The sequence below is a fragment of the Loxodonta africana genome, chromosome 13 (genome assembly GCF_030014295.1).
Source record: "Loxodonta africana isolate mLoxAfr1 chromosome 13, mLoxAfr1.hap2, whole genome shotgun sequence".
Classification (NCBI taxonomy): domain Eukaryota; kingdom Metazoa; phylum Chordata; class Mammalia; order Proboscidea; family Elephantidae; genus Loxodonta; species Loxodonta africana.
This window is the reverse complement of record NC_087354.1, coordinates 59,790,833-59,809,982: the sequence shown is the minus strand read 5'-3', so window position 1 is coordinate 59,809,982 and position 19,150 is coordinate 59,790,833. Positions and strand designations below refer to the sequence as shown.

Below are 19,150 nucleotides of genomic sequence, written 5' to 3'. Positions count from 1 at the left end.
CTAAATATCTGGTTGTGGATGGGTGAACACAATGTCCGCCATAACTGAAAGAAGCGTGATTCTGTTCGAGTCAGGCCTGCTGTAACACTGAGGTGCGCAATAAGACAATCCCGCAGGATGTCACAAGGTCTTCAGTTCTGAAATCTCTACGTCATTCCAGAGGCTAATGCCTCTGCACCACGAAGAACCTGGACTGCTGATTTGTTGGAAAGATTTGAGAACAAAAAAAACTATCAAAGTGCTCAGGCTATGTCAGGCACAAAATATCAAAGCCAAGAATTATAAAGTTAACAAATATGAAAAACTGTAAGTCTGTGTCAAAAAGGAGAAGACTAAAGAAATACTTTATTAGGCTATATGGAAGGAGAAGGGAAAGGATAATAAATATGAAAGTGGGAGAAAGTGTAAATGTTGGTAATATCTGAAAATCTGATAATAAGAGAAAAATGTCACTGAGAAGGCACAAGTTAGCATATCTTGAAGGTTCTTGATGTGTGTAAGTCGAGAATTTTATATATATACACATACATATATATATATTTTGGAAACCCTGGTGGTATAGTGGCTAAGTACTGTGGCTGCTAACCAAAGGGTCAGCAGTTCAAATCCACCAGGCGCTCCTTGGAAACTCTGTGGGACAGTTCTACCCTGTCCTATAGGGTCACTATGAGTCGGACTCGACTTGTCGGCAACGGGTTTGGTTTTTTTTTGTTTATATATATTTTGGATATTATCATTAAAAAAAAACAAAAACTGAGTTGAGGCAGCATTTTCTAAGCCCTGTAAAAAAAAAAAATCCTGGTATTCTTATGGGCTGTGGGTCCCTAAACCATTACGAATCCACTTGGGCCATGACTTCAAAATAACAATCAGTGGTCCAAATGTATGCAGGTTACAAACGCAAACGTCATCAGCACGTACTGAGGGGTTGGTCTCTTCCACTGTGTCCGCCTAGATTCATGGTTTACATAGTAGGTCCTTCCAAGTATATCCTGCCTCTCTTCCCATCCTGGAGGTAGAGGAGGAGGCTCCTGTTGCTGCTGCAAATGGCAAGCAGCATCTGGTTGGTCCAAAACAACCCAGCCAGGCTGAAAAACAGAGTGGCAACAATTAAGAATTCGTGCTTCATTTTTGGCTCATTGTTTCTTAATTGCTATAAAACATATATCACAAAAAATTTGCCATTTCAACCAGTCTTAAGTGACATTAATCACATATGCCATACTGCATGCTTGATTCTTTAGCCTCATCAGTTATGCTAATGAAAATTAAGTGAGATCATTAGTGTTAATACCAGTTCTTAAAATTATGCCTACATAGAATTAAGACATCATCAACTTTGTAAGACCAAAATATGAATATTTTCTGATAATGAAGACTTTTTTTTTTTTTTGGCAAAATGATAACCACTTAAATTCTGCTTGAAACTGTTCTAAAATTTTTAAAGTTTTTTTTTTTTTTTAACTATACCTAATAAAAAAAGGATAAAAACTCTTAAATAAACAAACAAGCAATGATATAAAGTTGGAAAGCCCTGGGAAACCGAGAAGCATAGTTTAAACTACAGTAACCTTAGTGTAGTCTCTAAGTTATAGACAACTGAACAAACGGCAAGGATCATATCTTATTGGTCAGTCATCTCTCCCACAGAGAAAACACTTTGCATAGGATGGAAATTCAATAACTAGCTGAGACCAGAAAAAAATTATTAGATGAAGGTCAAATATGTAGAGGCATGATAAGGAAGGGCAAATGATTTAGAAATAACTGATTGAGTGATAAGTACCTAAGAAGTCATTAAGATTCATTTGTGGGACCATGCTCTTTCTCTTTGGGTCCAAGCAAAGCCATCGTAAGTAAAGACATGTCAAACCCAAAGGAAGAAAGTTTTTGTTGTTGCTGTTGCTGTTTTAATATTTTAATACCAGGAAGGCACTGGAGACTAGCAAATATCCATAAAGCCTCAGCTAGAGCAATTAAAGTGAGGAATGAATTGAAAATGGCAGCTAGAGTTTATACAAGAAGCCCCATAACAGACAAGGCAGTAGGAAAAAGTTCTACTAAATACCGATACGGTTTAGGAAAGCAATGGAAACTGAAATAAACTAATGAAGAAAACTTTAAAATTCTCCTAAAGGGAAACAAAATAAGACTTGAATGAATGGGAAGACATAATATGATCTTGGCCAAGAAGACAAGGTCACAAAGATGTCAATTCTCCTCAAGTTAACCTAAAAATGTGTCAAAATTCTGATAAAACTACAAGATGGATTTCCTTAATAAAATGAGACAAGCCAATTCTCAAGTTCAAAGAGAAACACAAACAAGCAAGAATAACCAGCAAAATTCTAAATAAGAAGAGTAATGCAGGGAAATTTATTCTATCAGAGAAAACATCATAAACTACACTAATAGTGTGGGACTGTGTAGGAGTAGATAGACAGCTCACTGGAATGGATTAGAAAGCCCAAAAAGAAACCCAAATTTACAGGAATTTAGTACATGACAAAGATATTTCAAATCTGTGGAGCAACAGGTAGATTATTTAGAAAATGGGTACCCATCTGGAAAAAATATTATTTAGGTCCCCACCTCACACCTTATACCAGGATAAGTTACAGTCTGAATAATATTTAAATGCTAAAAATGAAAATCAAAGGGTACTAGAACAGATCTTGGGAAATTTTAAAAATACATTCTAAGAGTGGGGAGCCATTTTTAAGTAGGATGCCAAACCCAGAAGACATAAAAGAGAATACTGATAAATTCAATGATAAAACCTATAGATTTTTACATGGCAATTACTAAATCAAAGAAAGAAAGAAAAAAAAAAAAAGACAAATTGGAAAGCCTGTTTGGTACTCGAATAATGGACAAAGAATGATTTCCTTAATATATACTGGGTTTCCATTCTAGGCACCGGGGATTCGGCAGTCAAAGAATGTTGCTGGCTTAGAAAATGGAAGAGAACTCTTCTACTTTGGAAGGTTGGCTGAAAATGAGGGATCAGGGAGAAGAACTGGGAAGGAATGGAATGTCTTCTGGCAGCAGGGAGAAAGATAGAGGTTTCTGCAGCCAGGCTGATCCATTCCAGCTAGCCTCTGGTGGGAAGGTTATAGAGTAAGGCAGAACAGAAGCTGAGGTGCCTGGGGAGGAGAAGACAGAAAGAATTATTCTGGGAATAGGAAGTGGGATGGGAAGTAAAACTGACTCCTTTTCTTTCTCATCCTTCCTTTTTTCCTTTTTACCTTTTCTATGGGAACTGACTTCCCTTTAATTTTTTTTTTTTATTGTCCAAACTTCATTCTCGCTCTTCTGTCTATCCTGTTACTTTTTCTCTCCATCTATGTTTTTCCTTCTCTTTCTCCTTCCTGTCCCTTAAATGGTCATCATATAGGATCTAGCATACCTAGCAATGAATCTATATATTGAATCAGATTTTACTTCTCTAGTCTCAATTTCAAAAGCATGTGAATTGAGTTTTTATATTCCATTTGCTTGAAAAAAAGATTAACGTAAGGTTTTTTTTTTTATTGAATATGGCCTTTAATTATTTTTCTGTAGATTAATGAAATTAATTGATAATAGGGTTCTCACTACTGCTCTAAAGGAATGTAAAAATATTCAGAGTTGGGAAACTGGTATCAAAAGAACATTTATTTAAAAGCTTCTTCAAAAGATTCCTCTAATGATCTGCTTAGTGAACTTACATAAACTCGAAGAGAGAGAGAAAAAACTAATTTAATTAAGGACCATTTTTTTAAAAAAACTTGTTTCAAGTCCAAGTGGCATAGTTGTATACTTAAACATCGTTTAGAAAGACTGAGTTTTCACTTTTGGTTTAGAGTGACTCCCAAATAAACATGGATCGGCTGAAAGTCTTTGCAAAATAACTTTTTAAATATCAGTGAATCTTCACTACTGACCTTAAAGCTAATACACAATTTCCCACAATTCAACAGTGTCAAAGGGGAGTAGAAAAGAAAGCATTCAGAGCTACAAGGAATGTCACACGTTAATCTTGTAAGAGGTGACTAACCCTAAAGTTGCAAAGGATATAGAACTCAAGTATTACATACGTATCTATTATGGTCACATTTTATTGTACTAAGGAATACAAACTGCCTTAAGACTGAGCCTCGTTTCAAAATTACAATAGTTTTCTTTAAATAGTAGGATTTGTATATCCAGTCACACACTAGATGTTAAAGGACTAGGCAGGAAAATGTCTCTGGTCATTAGTTACACAGAAGATAAATAAGCACGGATTCATGTGTTTGAATTCCTAGCCTTTCATAAATAAACTCCTACGTGCTGACATCTGTGGAAATTATAAGGTGCATTCTGAGGGAATTCAAACATTCAGACAGGAGACCACAAAATGAAGTGAAGCAGCTCTGCCCACAGAATCTGAACTGTGAACGAGGTACCTCTGATACCTGCGTGTGGGCAAACCTTGGAGCAGGTTACTACGTAATAAAATGCTGTTAACATTTTTTAAAGTTGCTAAATAAAGCATTTTCTTTCTTTACAGCAGACATGCTTCATTTCAAACTGAAGGCCTTTATGCAGGATACCCTGTTCACCAAAATGCCAGGTAGAGAAGCTTCCACTCAATAAATATCTTTAAAAAATTTAAATGATTATTATATGATAAATCAGAGAAAACAAAGAGTAATCAAATAAGTGAATACAGACTTAAGAGAGGATAACAAATCCTTTGATCACAAAACTAAGGGCTAACTATCCTCTATAATTTGAGGAAAAACAGTTCTTTACTTCTATTATTACATATTCCTTTGCAAAGTAAAATCTCGTTGTTAGGTGCCGTCAAGTGGGCTCCGACTCATAGCGACCCTCTGCACAACAGAATGAGACACTGCCCGGCCCTGCGCCATCCTTACAATCGTTACGCTTGAGCTCATTGTTGCAGCCACTGTGTCAGTTCACCTTGTTGAGGGTCTTCCTCTTTTCCACTGACCCTGTACTTTGCCAAGCATGATGTCTTTCCCCAGGGACAGATCCCTCCTGACATGTCCAAAGTATGTAAGATGCACTCTCACCATCCTTCCTTCTAGAGAGCATTCTGGTTGTGCTTCTTTTAAGACAGATTCATTCATTCTTTTGGCGGCCCATGGTATATCCAGTATTCTTCGCCAACACCACAATTCAAAGGCGTCAACTCTTCTTCGGTCTTCCTTATTCATTGTCCAGCTTTCACATGCATATCATACGATTGAAAATACCATGGCTTGGGTCAAGCACACCTTAGTCTTCAAGGTCACATCTTTGCTCCTCAACACTTTGAAGAGGTCCTTGCAGCAGATTTGCCCAATGCAATGAGTCTTTTGATTTCTTGACTGCTGCTTCCATGGCTGTTGATGTGGGTCCAAGTAAAATGAAATTCTTGACAACTTCAATCTTTTCTCCATCTATCATGATGTTGCTCATTGGTCCAGTTGTGAGGATTTTTGTTTTCTTTATGTTGAGGTGCAATCCATACTGAAGCTGTGGTCCTTGATCTTCATTAGTAAGTGCTTCAAGTCCTCTTCACTTTCAGCAACCAAGGTTGTGTCATCTGCAAAATGCAGGTTGTTAATGAGTCTTCCTCCAATCCTGATGCCCCGTTCTTCATATAGTCCAGCTTCTTGGATTATTTGCTCAGCATACAGATTAAATAGGTATAGTGAAAGGATACAACCCTGACGTACACCTTTCCTGACTTTAAACCAATCAGTATCCCCTTGTTCTGTCCGAACAACTGCCTCTTCATTTATGTAAAGGTTCCTGATGAGCACAATTAAGTGTTCTGAATTCCCATTCTTTGCAATATTATCCATAATTTGTTATAATCCACACAGTAGAATGCCTTTGCATAGTCAATAAAACACAGGTAAACATCCTTCTGGTATTCTCTGCTTTCAGCCAGGATCCATCTGACATCAGCAATGATATCCCTGGTTCCATGTCCTCTTCTTAAACCGGCCTGAATATCTGGCAGTTCCCTGTCGATATACTGCTGCAGCTGTTTTTGAACGTCCTTCAGCAAAATTTTGCTTGTGTGTGATATTAATGATATTGTTCTATAATTTCCACATTTGGTTGGATCACCTTTCTTGGGAATAGGTATAAATATGGATCTCTTCCTGTCACTTGGCCAGGAAGCTGTGTTCCATATTTCTTGGCATAGACGACTGAGTACCTCCAGCACTGCATCGGTTTGTTGAAACATCTCAATTGATTTCCATCAATTCCTGGAGCCTTGTTTTTCCCAATGCCTCCAGAGCAGCTTGGACTTCTTCCTTCAGTACCATTGGTTCCTGACCATATGCTACCTTTTGAAATGGCTGAACATTGACCAATTCTTTTCGGTATAATGACTCTGTGTATTCCTTCCATCTTCTTTTGATGCTTCCTGCGTCATTTAATATTTTCCCCATAGAATCCTTCACTATTGCAACTCAAGGCTTGAATTTTTTTCTTCAGTTCTTTCAGCTTGAGAAACGCCAAGCGTGTTCTTCCCTTTTGGATTTCCATCTCCAGCTCTTTGCACATGTCATTATAATACTTTGTCTTCTCGAGCTGCCCTTTGAAATTTTCTGTTCAGTTCTTTTACTTCATCAATTCTTCCTTTTGCTTTAGCTGCTCAACGTTTGAAAGCAAATTTCAGAGTCTTCTCTGACATCCATCTTGGTCTTTTCTTTCTTTCCTGTATTTTCAATGACCTCTTGCTTTCTTCATGGATGATGTCCTTGATATCATTCCACAACTCGTCTGGTCTTCGGTCACTACTGTTTAATGCATCAAATCTATTCTTCAGATGGTCTCTAAATTCAGGTGGGATATACTCAAGGTCATATTTTGGCTGTCGTGGACTTGCTCAGATTTTCTTCAGTTTCAGCTTGAGCTTGCATATGAGTAATTGACAGTCTGTTCTACAGTCCCTGGCCTTGTTCTGACGGAGGATATTGAGCTTTTCCATCATCTCTTTCCACAGATATAGTCAAATTGATTTCTGTATGTTCCATCTGGTGAGGTCCATGTGTATAATCACCATTTATGTTGGTGAAAGAAGGTATTTGCAATGAAGAAGTTGTTGGTCTTACAAAATTCTATCATTTGATCTCTGGCATTGTTTCTATCACCAAGGCCATATTTTCCAACTACTGATCCTTCTTCGTTTCCAACTTTCACATTCCAATCACCAGTAATTATCAATGCATCTTGATTGCTATGTTCGATCAATTTCAGACTGCAGCAGCTGATAAAAATCTTCTATTTCTTCATCTTTGGCCCTAGTGGTTGGTGCGTAAACTTGTATAATAGTCGTATTAACTGGTTTTCCTTGCAGGTGTATGGATATTATCCCATCACTGACAGTGTTGTACTTCAGATAGATCTTGAAATGTACTTTTTGACGATGAATGCAACACCACTCCTCTTCAAGCTGTCATTCCCAGCATAGACTATATGATTGTCTGATTCAAAATGGCCAATACCAGCCCATTCAGCTCACTAATGCCTATGATATCAATATTCATGCATTCCCATTTCATTTTTGACAATTTCCAATTTTCCTAGACTCATACTTCATAATTCTAGGTTCCGATTATTAACGGATGTTTGCAGCTGTTTCTTCTCATTTTGAGTCATGCCACATCAGCAAATGAAGGTCCTCACGCATCTGTCAGTTTGTCGTACTGTGGGCGGGGAGGGACTTGCATGTTGTTGTGATGCTGGAAGCTATGCCACCCGTATTCAGGTACTAGCAGGGTTACCATGGAGGACAGGTTTCAGCTGAGCTTCCAGACTAAGACAGACTACGAAGAAGGACCCAGCAGTCTACTTCTAAAAAGCATTAGCCAGTGAAAACCTAATGAATAGCAGCGGAACACTGTCTGAAATAGTGCTGGAAGATGAGCCCCCCAAGTTGGAAGGCACTCAAAAAATGACCGGGGAAGAGCTGCTTCCTCAAAGTAGAGTTGACCTTAATGACGTGGATGGAGTAAAGCTTTCGGGACCTTCTTTTGCTGATGTGGCACGACTCAAAATGAGAAGAAACAGCTGCAAAGTCTCATTAGTGCACATAAAAAGTTCCCAGAAAGCTTTGTTGCAAATTCACTGCCTGTTCTCAAGCTTTCTTTCTCAAGACATGTGGCCATATTAGTTAGAGCCCAGCCCTTGCGGAGGTCCCTCAGCTCCATGGTTCTATGGCAATCTCAGCAACCCTCAGTCAAAGAGGCAAGACAGTCGTTAACTGCCAGTCAAGTTGGCTTTGGCTCGTGGTGACCTTATGACTAAGAGAACAAAACACTGCCTGGTACTACACCATCTTCACTGATGTCTGAGTCTATTATTGTGGCTACTGTGTCAATCCATCTCATTGAGGGTTTCCTTTGTTTCGCTGGCCCTCTACTTTACCAAACATGATTGGTGTTTTCTGACGTCGTGTCCAAAGTAAGGGAGTAGATGTCTCACCAGCCTCGTCTCTAAGGAACATTCTGTTTGAATTCTTTCTAAGACTGATTTGTTCATTCTTTTAGTAGTCCATGGTTTATTCAATATTCTTTGTCAACACCACAGTTCAAACACAGCTCTTCCCCAGTCATATTTTGAGTGTCTTCTAACCTAGAGGGCTCCTTTTCTAAGCACTATAGCAGACAATATTCTGTTGTAATCCGTAAGGTTTTCACTGGCTAATTTTCAGAAGCAGATCGTCTGACTAAAACTACCAAGGCACAAAAAAAAGGCACTAGCCAAAGGAATTTGGTGGCGAATCCACAGCGTGCTCTTATAAATGCTGAGCCAGTGACGCTATCTTTCGATGATAATGCTCCTTCAAATGTGACCTCAAGGGACAGGTGTTATCTTTGCTCTTTTCAGATCATGCATTTTTCTCCAGAAGAAACCCTAGGGGTCATGAGGTATAACCCTGTCACTGTGCAGATGAAGACCCTGGGATTCAGAGAAGTTCAGTGACTCACACAAGGTCATCTGCCTGGCCAGCAGCAGAGCTTATGACTAGGACTTCAGTCTCGAAACCCCTCTCCAACTCTCTGCCTCTTCTTCACTCACTCAGATGTCTGCAGTTCTGCCACAGGCTCAGCTTGGCCTTTCTTCTGATCCTGTCTTCAGTGAAAATTGTTAAATTCTACTTGTCTTAAATCCATTTTTTTATGAGATCACTTGAATCCTCTCCCTCCTTGTCTCATTCCCCTTCTTCCCATATAGCAATCTCTCCCCTCCCTACGCCCTGGTTCTGCATAACACCCACTGCTATCAAATGGATTCCAACCCATAGCAGCCCTACAGGACAGAGCAGAGCTGCCCCATAGGGTGTCCTAGGCTGTAAATCTTTACAGAAGCAAACTGGCACATCCTTCTCATGCAGAGAGGGTGGTGAGTTCCAACCACCCACTTTTCAGTTAGCTGCTGAGCACTTAACCACTGAGCCACTGGTCCTCCCCTCACAATAGGGTAAGTAACAGGAATTACATCTCACAAAAGAGGTCCTAATCAGTGGAGGCTTTCAAAATGTCCAGTTATTTAATTTTAAAATGCTAAATTTTGTTCTTGTTTTAATAGACGGGAACATGGCATAATCTTAGAAAACTTTTACAAACTAGAAACAGTTAATGACAATAAACGCCTTCAGGACATTCTCTCTTCCGTAATCTTTAAGAATACAGTTAATAATGGCATATTTCTACAGAAATATCCTTAGAGGAATGACATTGTTAGTGTACGTTTGAGTGAAATAAACATTATTTCCAGGTAAATAATTTTTATTGCACACATTAACTTCATTGGCTAAAGTTTCCTTTTTTTTTTTTCAGAGTATAGAAGAATAAGAATTAAATCTTTTCTATTTTAGTTTAACCAAAATATTTATAATGTCTCACCTCTAGTTCCTCAGCCTGTTCTGCGTTATCTTCTTCAGAGCCACTGGTTTTAGGTAAATAAGTCATTTTTAATCTCAGATGACCTTTAACTCTTGATTTGTGACTGTAGGAATGAAAACAATTATTCATAAGATTTAACCTTGGGAAGAAAAGCATTCGTTTAAGAAGAATTTTATTAACATGTACTAGCTATGAAGGGAGATTCAAAGACAAGCGCCAGGGTGGAAGACATTTAGCAGAAGGAAAAACAGTAGAGAAAAAAGAAACATACATAAACAAATAAGCGTTACGATATGAAGAAGATGCTAAGGAAGTTTACATGAGAGATCAGAGGCAACTCCACAGAAAAGTTGCCATTTAAGCTGAGGTTCAAAGAATGGGTAGGATTTCCATGTGTGGTGGTGGAAGGAGAGCAATGGCGTGGAGAGAAGAGTAATAACAAAGGAACAGAGGGGAAGCCTGGGTGCCACCGAGGACAGTGGCTGTAACTGAGCATGGCTGGAGCACAAAACACAGAAAGAGGAGTGTAGGAGGCAGAATGGTCCAGATGGTGAGGTCCTTGCAAAACAAGAGAACTCTGGACATTATTTTGCAGATGCTAGGAAGCCACCGAGAACTTTTATGACAGGGAAAGTGTCATCTGAGAAGTGCTTTTAAAAAAAAAAAAAAAACCCCAAGAAGTGCTTTAGGGATATTAACTTGGTCATATTGCATAGGATGAAAGAAAAGCAGAGGGCAAGGCCTGCTAATTGTCTGAAACTCACTACCTTTAAGGGCTGTTTGACTCTGTCATACATTAACCTACCTGAGCTATTTTCACCTGGTATCATATCTCTGTGAATAATGAGTTATCTAAGGTTATCTAAGGCTGCTGACCACTGAATTAATATTTTAAGCCTTCTATTTTTTTAAACCTACAGCCCCTGCCAATTTTAACATTCTAAGATTTACATAAGAAATCCTTGCTTGTCCTCACTTTGAATATAGCCTTTTCTTTTTTTGGGGGGTGTGATTTTTATAGACATCAGTCATGTAACCGATTAATTGCCCTTTGTCGTTTATTCTGTCTTCAAGGACTTCAAGCCCCCCTTAATCTTTTTAGTTGCTCTTCTCTCCGTGGGTCCCACAGATTTGGAGAATCTAGTGTACCTTTTCTGAGGGGTCAATAAAATCCCTGCTGCTCACATCCAAGGGCACTAACGTGGCTGGGGTCTCCTATTTGAGGGGATGTGAACACTCTGGCCTGCTGCAGAAGGTGGATGTAGACGGTATGCTCAGATAACGCTTTGTGGAAAAGTCTCTCTGTGCTTGTCTGTTTCATGTCTTTTGAACTAGACAGTAAACCTGTGGGTTTTGACTTAATGCAGCTCAAAAAAAACCCCTAAGAATTGTAGTACATTTTCTATCTGAATTAAAGTTCCTCTGTGCTTGCAATAATATCCAGTGCAGAAGGAGGTGTAAATTGTTATATTTTTAAAAGGTAATGGTACCAGAAGGCATCTGACAAATTGAAGTGCAGGCAGTTAGGGCAATCAGATAAGAGAAGCAAGATATATTTAATTAGTTGATCCTGGTACGCAGATGCCACACTCACTTTTGTGCCTTCCATCTAAAATTAAAGGAAGAAAAAAGACTGACATTCCAGACTTGGGCAGAAATTAAATGTGACTTCTCTTACAGAGTAAATATTAACACAGACACACAGAAACTGTCCCTTTTCTTTGTTTTAATATTTATATTACTGAGTTCCAACAGTCTATTTTTTCAAGGGCATTTTCACAGATGTCCTTCTGCTTTTCTCTGACCTTTTTGACTGTAAATCGACATACATTTTGACTAGATTTTACTTGACTATGTAGTACATAAGGTCAAAAAGAGTTTTATTTACAGCTTAAACTTAGAAATTTTCACAAAAATCAAGTAATTCAGTTTAGGAAAATTATCAGCCTTCTATCCAGGTTTTAAATTTCAGTCTTGGCTCATGTTATTTTCTCTAAACATCTGACTTTTCTGAAATACCTTTTTTATTAAAGTATGCAAAATGTAGTCAGATTCTTCTGAAACTGTTTTTGTGCATGTCAAGTTAGATACAGGTTTTAGATGAACTGATGTTTATGATTTTTTCAAAGCATGGTAGGACAAAATTATATATATTTTAAGATAAAAATAAATATAAAATGACAAATTTCAGTCTTCCAGTCTGACAAACATGAGCTGGACAAGTTTTTCCCACAGCGTGATCAGTTTTCTGTACGTCCTGAAAAATTTTGCAATGTGCATATATTACTTTTTCATCAGAGGTAATAGTAAAGCTTTTTAAAAATAACATTATAGCATCTACAAGTAGCTTGTTTACAAAGGTTTAAACTCCAAATTTCCAAAGAGGCTACTATAAGGTATAACGAAGAGACAAAAAACGTAAAATGCTGTTATTTTATATTTACTGACCTTCTTGGGTGAAGAACAAAATCCTTAAATGTATATGGTCGTTCCATTCTTGGATTTTCCGTCTAGAATAAAACAATGGGTTTTCAAGACATAGCTCAAACACCAAAAATGTGTACTTTTCAAGAATATTCATGAACTATGACCTAAAGCATAAATGAAGTTAAAAATGAAAAAAAGTAACTTTAGTCTATTGAATGGTTACAAGTGGTAACCTGTCATGTTTTCACTCTCCTGTGTATATAAACTGCAGCCAGCATCACAGCTAAGGCTAAAACGAGCTGAATGAGTGGGTTGCGGAGGACGAGAGAAGAGAAGACAGGTGGAAAATAGAGTGGCTACTGTGCTGGCGCCCAAAGGAACACAGAAAATGCACAATGTCAGCAGGGGAAAAGAGAGCAAAGCGCCTGGAACGTATGACTGGACGGAACACATTATTAAAAGCTTATGATCTCTAAAGGCTACAGAGATCCAGTCAATGACCTCAAAAGGCTGATGCAGTATGTTTTTTCTTTCTTATCAAATTCAACAGACCCTTTTCTGTCTTTATCGTTCCCCTATTTCTCTGCTGCATTTTGAACTGTTAACTACTCTTTCCGTCTTGAAATTCTTTTCCTAGATTTTCATGATATTATTTTATCTTGGTTTGCCTCCCAGTTCTCCCCGTCTGCCTTCTCTTTCCCCTCCGATACACCACACTGGCCAAAGTTCAGGGCGTGACCCTCTGCCCACAGCTCTCTTATCTGGGGGGCCAATCCTGCCCAGAGATTCTGCTGTTACCTCAACAGCGGTATCTCTCAATCTCTCCGGAACTTTTCCCTACACAATTAGTTTTCATATCTCTATCAGCTGCCCATTTTAAACTTTTGTTTGTCTTGTTTTCTACTTAAATTTAATATAACCAATAATAAATTTATTATATTCCAAAATAAAATGGCTTTGTCTCCCAGCTGTTCTACTTGAGACACCACCTTATCTTCCAAGTTCAACTTGTATTACCTTTACTTTCTCCTTAATCTCTTTCAACTTTCACGTCAGACACTAGGTCCAAACATGTTTTATTCTGAATGCTTCCTGAGCCTGTTTCCTTCACTGATAACAGCCTAGTCCAGGTTCTATGTTTCATGGCTATGTTGTTGTAAACTCTCTTAGCTTCCTTCTCTGATCCTGGGTTCTCCCCATTATAATTGCTCAGTAGAATAGTCCCATGCTGATTTTCCTGAAACAATGCTTTCATGATGTCAACACACTTCAGTGGCTCTCTGTCTCTTACTGAGGCTCATGGAGGTTTTTTTGAAGATAAAATTGAAATGAGAAAATTGAGATAGGATTCCAGAAGATAACATACTGAAGGATTAGTAGCAGTATACATTTTAAAAATCTATATTGTGGATTTAAAAGTATTTATCAAATTAAAAAGAATAAACACAAAAACTAAAATCATGGACATCTATACTAACCGGTAATGGATACAGAGGAACATCCACTTGACCTAGGAAATCGTCCCTTGTCTATAAGCGAGGGAAGAAAAAATAAGATTAGTAATACGCTAAATTCCTTTAGAAGCTTTTGATGAGCTACTGCTATCATTCATAGAAAATCTAGAGGTTTTAAAAATCCTATGTATTAGAACTACCATATGACCCAGGAATCCCACTCCTCGGAATATATCCTAGAGAAATAAGAGCCTTTACAAGAACAGATATATGCACACCCATGTTTATTGCAGCACTGTTTACAATAGCAAAAAGATGGGAGCAACCAAGGTGCCCATCAACGCATGAATGGATAAATTATGGTATATTCACACAGTGCAATACTACGCATCGATAAAGAACAGTGAGGAATCTGTGAAACATTTCATAACATGGAGGAACCTGGAAGGCATTATGCTGAGTGAAATTAGTCAGCTGCAAAAGGACAAATATTGTATAAGACCACTATTCTAAGAACTTGAGAAACAGTTTAAACTGAGGAGAAAACATTCTTTTGTGGTTACGAGAGGAGGGAGGGAGGGAGGGTGGGAAGGGGTATTCACTACTTAGATAGTAGATAAGAACTATTTTAGGTGAAGGGAAAGACAGCACACAATACAGGGGAGGTCAGCACAACTGGACTAAACCAAAAGCAAAGAAGTTTCCTGAATAAACTGAATGCTTCAAAGGCCAGCGTAGCAGGGGCAGAGGTCTGGGGACCATGGTTTCAGGGGACATCTAAGTCAATTGGCATAATAAAATCTATTAAGAACACATTCTGCATCCCACTTTGAAGAGTGCGGTCTGGGGTCTTAAACGCTAGCAAGCAGCCAACTAAGATGCATCAGTTGGTCTCAACTCACCTGGAGCAAAGGAGAATGAAGAACACCAAGGACACAAGGCAATTACAAGCCCAAGAGACAGAAAGGGCCACATGAACCAGAGACTATATCAGCCTGAGACCAGAAGAACTAGATGGTGCCCGGCTACAAGTGATGACTGCCCTGACAGGAAACACAACAGAGAACCCCTGAGGGAGCAGGAGTGCAGTGAGATGCAGACCCCAAATTCTCATAAAAGACCAGGCTTAATGGTCTGACTAAGACTAGAAGGACCCCGGTGGTCATGGCCCCCAGACCTGCTGTTGGCCCAGGACAGGAACCATTCCCAAAGCCAACTCTTCAGACATGGATTGGTCTGCATAATGGATTGGAGAGGGATGCTGGTGAGGAGTGAGCTTCTTGGATCAGGTGGACACTTGAGATTACGTTAGCATCTCCTGCCTGGAGGGGAGATGAGAGGGTGGAGGGGGTTAGAAGCTGGCGAAATGGACACGAAAAGAGAGAGCGGAGGGAGAGAGCGGGCTGTCTCATTAGGAGGAGAGCAATTGGGAGTATGTAGCAAGGTGTATATAAGTTTTTGTGTGAGAGACTGACTTGATTTGTAAACTTTCACTTAAAGCACAATAAAAATTATATAAAAAAAAATCCTATGTACCATGAATGGAACACAAAAGGCAATGTAGTACAACTTTTGGTAATGGCAGAATAGTTACCTTAGACTAATCCTTCTGCAGATAACTGTATACTCTGATCAAAAAAAAAAAAAAAAACCTATTTAAAGGCAACATAGAGTGACTAAATGCAAGCAGAAACTGGAAAGGAATCAATCCTTGCAAGAAGGAACGGTACTGGGTAGAATTCATATTTATATAGCTTTTCACCTGGTAGTACTCCATAGTCCACATGGTGTGGCGCGACAAGAACTCAAGCAGAAATCTGCAATCTTACTGGCTTGAGATGTCAGAGAGCCTAGTTGGGAGTTGACCGCATAGCTGGAAAATACATGGGAAAATCCCAGAAAAGAAGGAGCGACAGAAGAGCACCTAAATCTCTATATAAACTCTACCCAAATCCATCCCAGTGCCCTCGACACACCCAAATCCCTACTCGATCCCAAAACTGTACATGTGAAAAGCAACAGCTGGAAAGTTTGAGAGAACTGAGTAGACATTTCAATTGATGTTGTCCAAAGGGGAGACAGCATCTGGAGTTTGAATTCAGCTAAGATAACTTCCTGCTAGCACAAAAATCAATACTCTTCAGAGAAAGAGAACAAAATTCTGAGTCTCCAAAATATACCATCCACATCGTCACGTATACAATGAAAAATTACTAGACATGCCAATGAACAGGAAAATATGACTCAAAGAGAATAAGTAGTCAATAGAAACCAACCACAATACGGCCCAGTATCTGGATTAGCAGAAACGGAATTTAAAGCAGCTATCATAAAGATCAACTCATCATATGAGTCGGAATCGACTCGATGGCATTGGGTTTGGGTATCTTAAAGATGGAAACCCTTGTGGCGTAGAGGTTAAGAGCTACAGCTGCTAACCAAAGGGTCAGCAGTTCGAATCCGCCAGGTGCTCCTTGGAAACTCTATGGGGCAGTTCTGCTCTGTTCCATAGGGTCGCTATGAGTTGGAATCAACTCGACGGCACTGGGTTTGCTTTTGGTTTTGGTTAATCATGAAGATATTCAAGGATTTAAAAGGAAAATAAGGTCATAATGAATGAAGAGTAATTCAGCAGTGAAATTAGAAACTATAAAAGCGAATCAAATGTATATTTTAGAACTGAAAAATATCGTCTCTAAAATAAAAAATCACTGTCTGGGCTAACAATGATTGATGACAACTGGGGAAAAGCTCAGTGACCCTAGAGATACATCAATTGAGTTTATCCAACGTGAAGAACAACGGGGGCTTGTGGGAAAGTGTCAAGGAGTCTAACATATGTTTAACTGGAGTCACAGAAGGAGAGGAGAAAGAACAAGGCAGAAACATACGTGAAGAAAAAACAGCCAAAACTTTCCTACATTTAGAAAACCATAAGCTTAGACATTCAATATACTCAGCAAATCTAGGCAGGATAAGTATAAAACAAAAATAAAAGCCAAACCCATTATCATTCAGTAGATTCCAACTCCCTGTGTTACAGAATACAACTGCTTCACCAGGCTTCCTTGGCTGTACTCCTTACAGAAGCAGATTGCCAGGCCTTTCTTCTGCAGTGCTGCTGGGTGGATCTAAACTGCTAACCTTTAGGTTAGCAACCAATTGCAAAGTGTTTGTACCATCCAGGGATATGCCACGTCTCCTTAGTTTCCTTTAATGTGGAAAGTACCTCATTCTTTCATTGTCTTTAAGAATCTTGGCATTTGGAAGAGTACTGGCTATTTATAGAATGTCCCTCAGTTTGGGTTTTCTGATGTTTTTTCATGATTTAATTTAAGACAGTATGCTTTTTTGTTTTTGCAAGAATACCATAAAGGTGTTGCTGGGCCCTTCTCTGCATCATACCATAAGGTGCATGATGCCGATCCGTCTCATCACTGGTGATACTAACTTTGACCACTTGGTTAAGATGCTGTCTGCCAGGTTTCTCTACTTTAAAGCTAACATTTCCCCGCTTTGAAATTAATCAGTATATGTGGGAGGATGTTTCGAGGACTGTAAATATCCTGTTTCTCATCCTATTTTGCTAACTTTAGAATCTACTGATGATTCTTGCTTGCAACAATTATTACTGTGGTGTTTCCTAAATGGTGATTTTAAATTTCCACTATTCCTTTTACATTTATTAAACAGAACTCTGCTGAAATGAAGAATTTTCCTACTCTCCCTATTTATTTATCCAATTATTTATTTATATCACCTTGGACTTATTAATATTTATAATCCATTACAGCCACTTATTTGGTTATTCAAACTGTTCCAGATTTAGCCACTGAGAGGATCTTCAAGGTCATCTTTGTGTATTGTGACAGGTCCTCATTATTATTATTACTGTGCTTTAGGTGAAAGTTTACAGAGCAAATTACTTTCTCACTAAACAATAAACAAATTGTTTTGTGACACTGGTTGTCAACCCCACAATGTGTCCACTCTCTCCCCTCCTCCACCTTGTATTCCCCATTTCCATTCATCCAGTTTTCCTGCCCCTTCCTGCCTTCTCATCTTTGCTGTTGGGCTGGTGTGCCCATTTCGGCTTGTATACATGACTGAACCATGAAGAACGTTCCTCACATGTGTTACTGTTTATTTTATAGACCTGTCTAATCTTTGGCTAAAGGGTCAACTTCAGGAGTGACTGTACTGAGTTAAATTGGTATCTTGACGGCACTGGGGGGGGGGTCATACTCTTGGGGGTTCGGTCCTCATCATTTTTTAAGCACTTCTGTACTTTCTGGCACCACAAGGTGTTCTATGTTTGCCTTAAACTCTCCCTATCCTCAAATCTCAAAGTAAAAAGAAGGAAATAATGAAGGCCAGAAACCAATAAAATAGGAAAAAAACAATGGAGGGGAAAAAAGGGCAAAATATAGTTCTTTGAAAGCCTTAGTAAAATTGATAAACATCTCACAAGACTGATCAAGCAAAAGAGAGAAAACTGGCATAAGTAATATCAGAAATGAAAGATGGTATCATTAAAGACCCTAAAGGCATTAAAAAGGTAATAAGGGAATATTACAATCAACTTCATGCCAATAAAACTTAACTACATTGGTGAAATGATCAAATTCCTTGTAAAATGCAACTCACTAAAACTGATACAAGATGAAATGGAAAATTAGAATAGCCCTATATTAAGAGGGACCAGTCCCTGGAGAAGGACATCATGCTTGGTAAAGTAGAAGGTCAGCGAAAAAGTGGAAGACCCTTGATGAGATGGACTAACACAGTGGCTGCAACAATACACTCAAGCATAACAACAATTATGAGGGTGGTGCACCACCAGGCAGTGTTTCGTTCTGTTGTACACAGGGTCGCTATGAGTCAGAACCAACTTGATGGCACCTAAGAACATCATATCTATTAAAGAAAGTGAATTTGTTATTAAAAACTTCACTACAAACAAAAGTCCAGATGGTACACTGGTGAATCTTAGCAAATATTTAAAGAAGAAATAATACCAGTCTTATATCAATTCTTTCAGAAGACAGAGAAAGATGGTATACTTCCCCATTCATTTCATGGAGCCAGTATAACCCTGATTTCAAAAACTGATAGTTATTACATAAAAAGAAAATTACAGGCCAATGTGTCTCATGAATACAGACACAAAAATCTTTGAAAATACATTAATAAATGGAATTCAGCAATATATAAAATGGTAGTATATTATAACCAGGTGGGGTTTATCCCAGGAACTCAAGGTTCGTTTAACATTAGAAAATCAATCAATGGGATTCACCACATTGAAAGAATAAAGGAGAAAGACCATATGACCATCTCAATAGCTACAGAAAAGGCATTTAACAA

At 38.6% G+C, this 19,150-nt stretch overlaps 1 protein-coding gene across 7 annotated transcripts in view; it reads right to left on the bottom strand.

Moving 5' to 3' along the window:
- The window catches only part of NEDD4 (NEDD4 E3 ubiquitin protein ligase), a 121,399-nt gene that overhangs the window by 28,509 nt on the left and 73,740 nt on the right, over positions 1-19,150 (bottom strand). For all 7 annotated transcript variants that reach the window (XM_064267522.1, XM_064267520.1, XM_064267519.1 and 4 more), the window contains 4 exons: positions 13,808-13,858; positions 12,351-12,412; positions 9,903-10,005; positions 922-1,088 (listed from right to left, as the gene is read on the bottom strand). In XM_064267522.1, the coding sequence (XP_064123592.1) occupies positions 922-1,088; positions 9,903-10,005; positions 12,351-12,412; positions 13,808-13,858 (383 nt within the window). The remainder of the gene's footprint in view (positions 1-921; positions 1,089-9,902; positions 10,006-12,350; positions 12,413-13,807; positions 13,859-19,150) is intronic.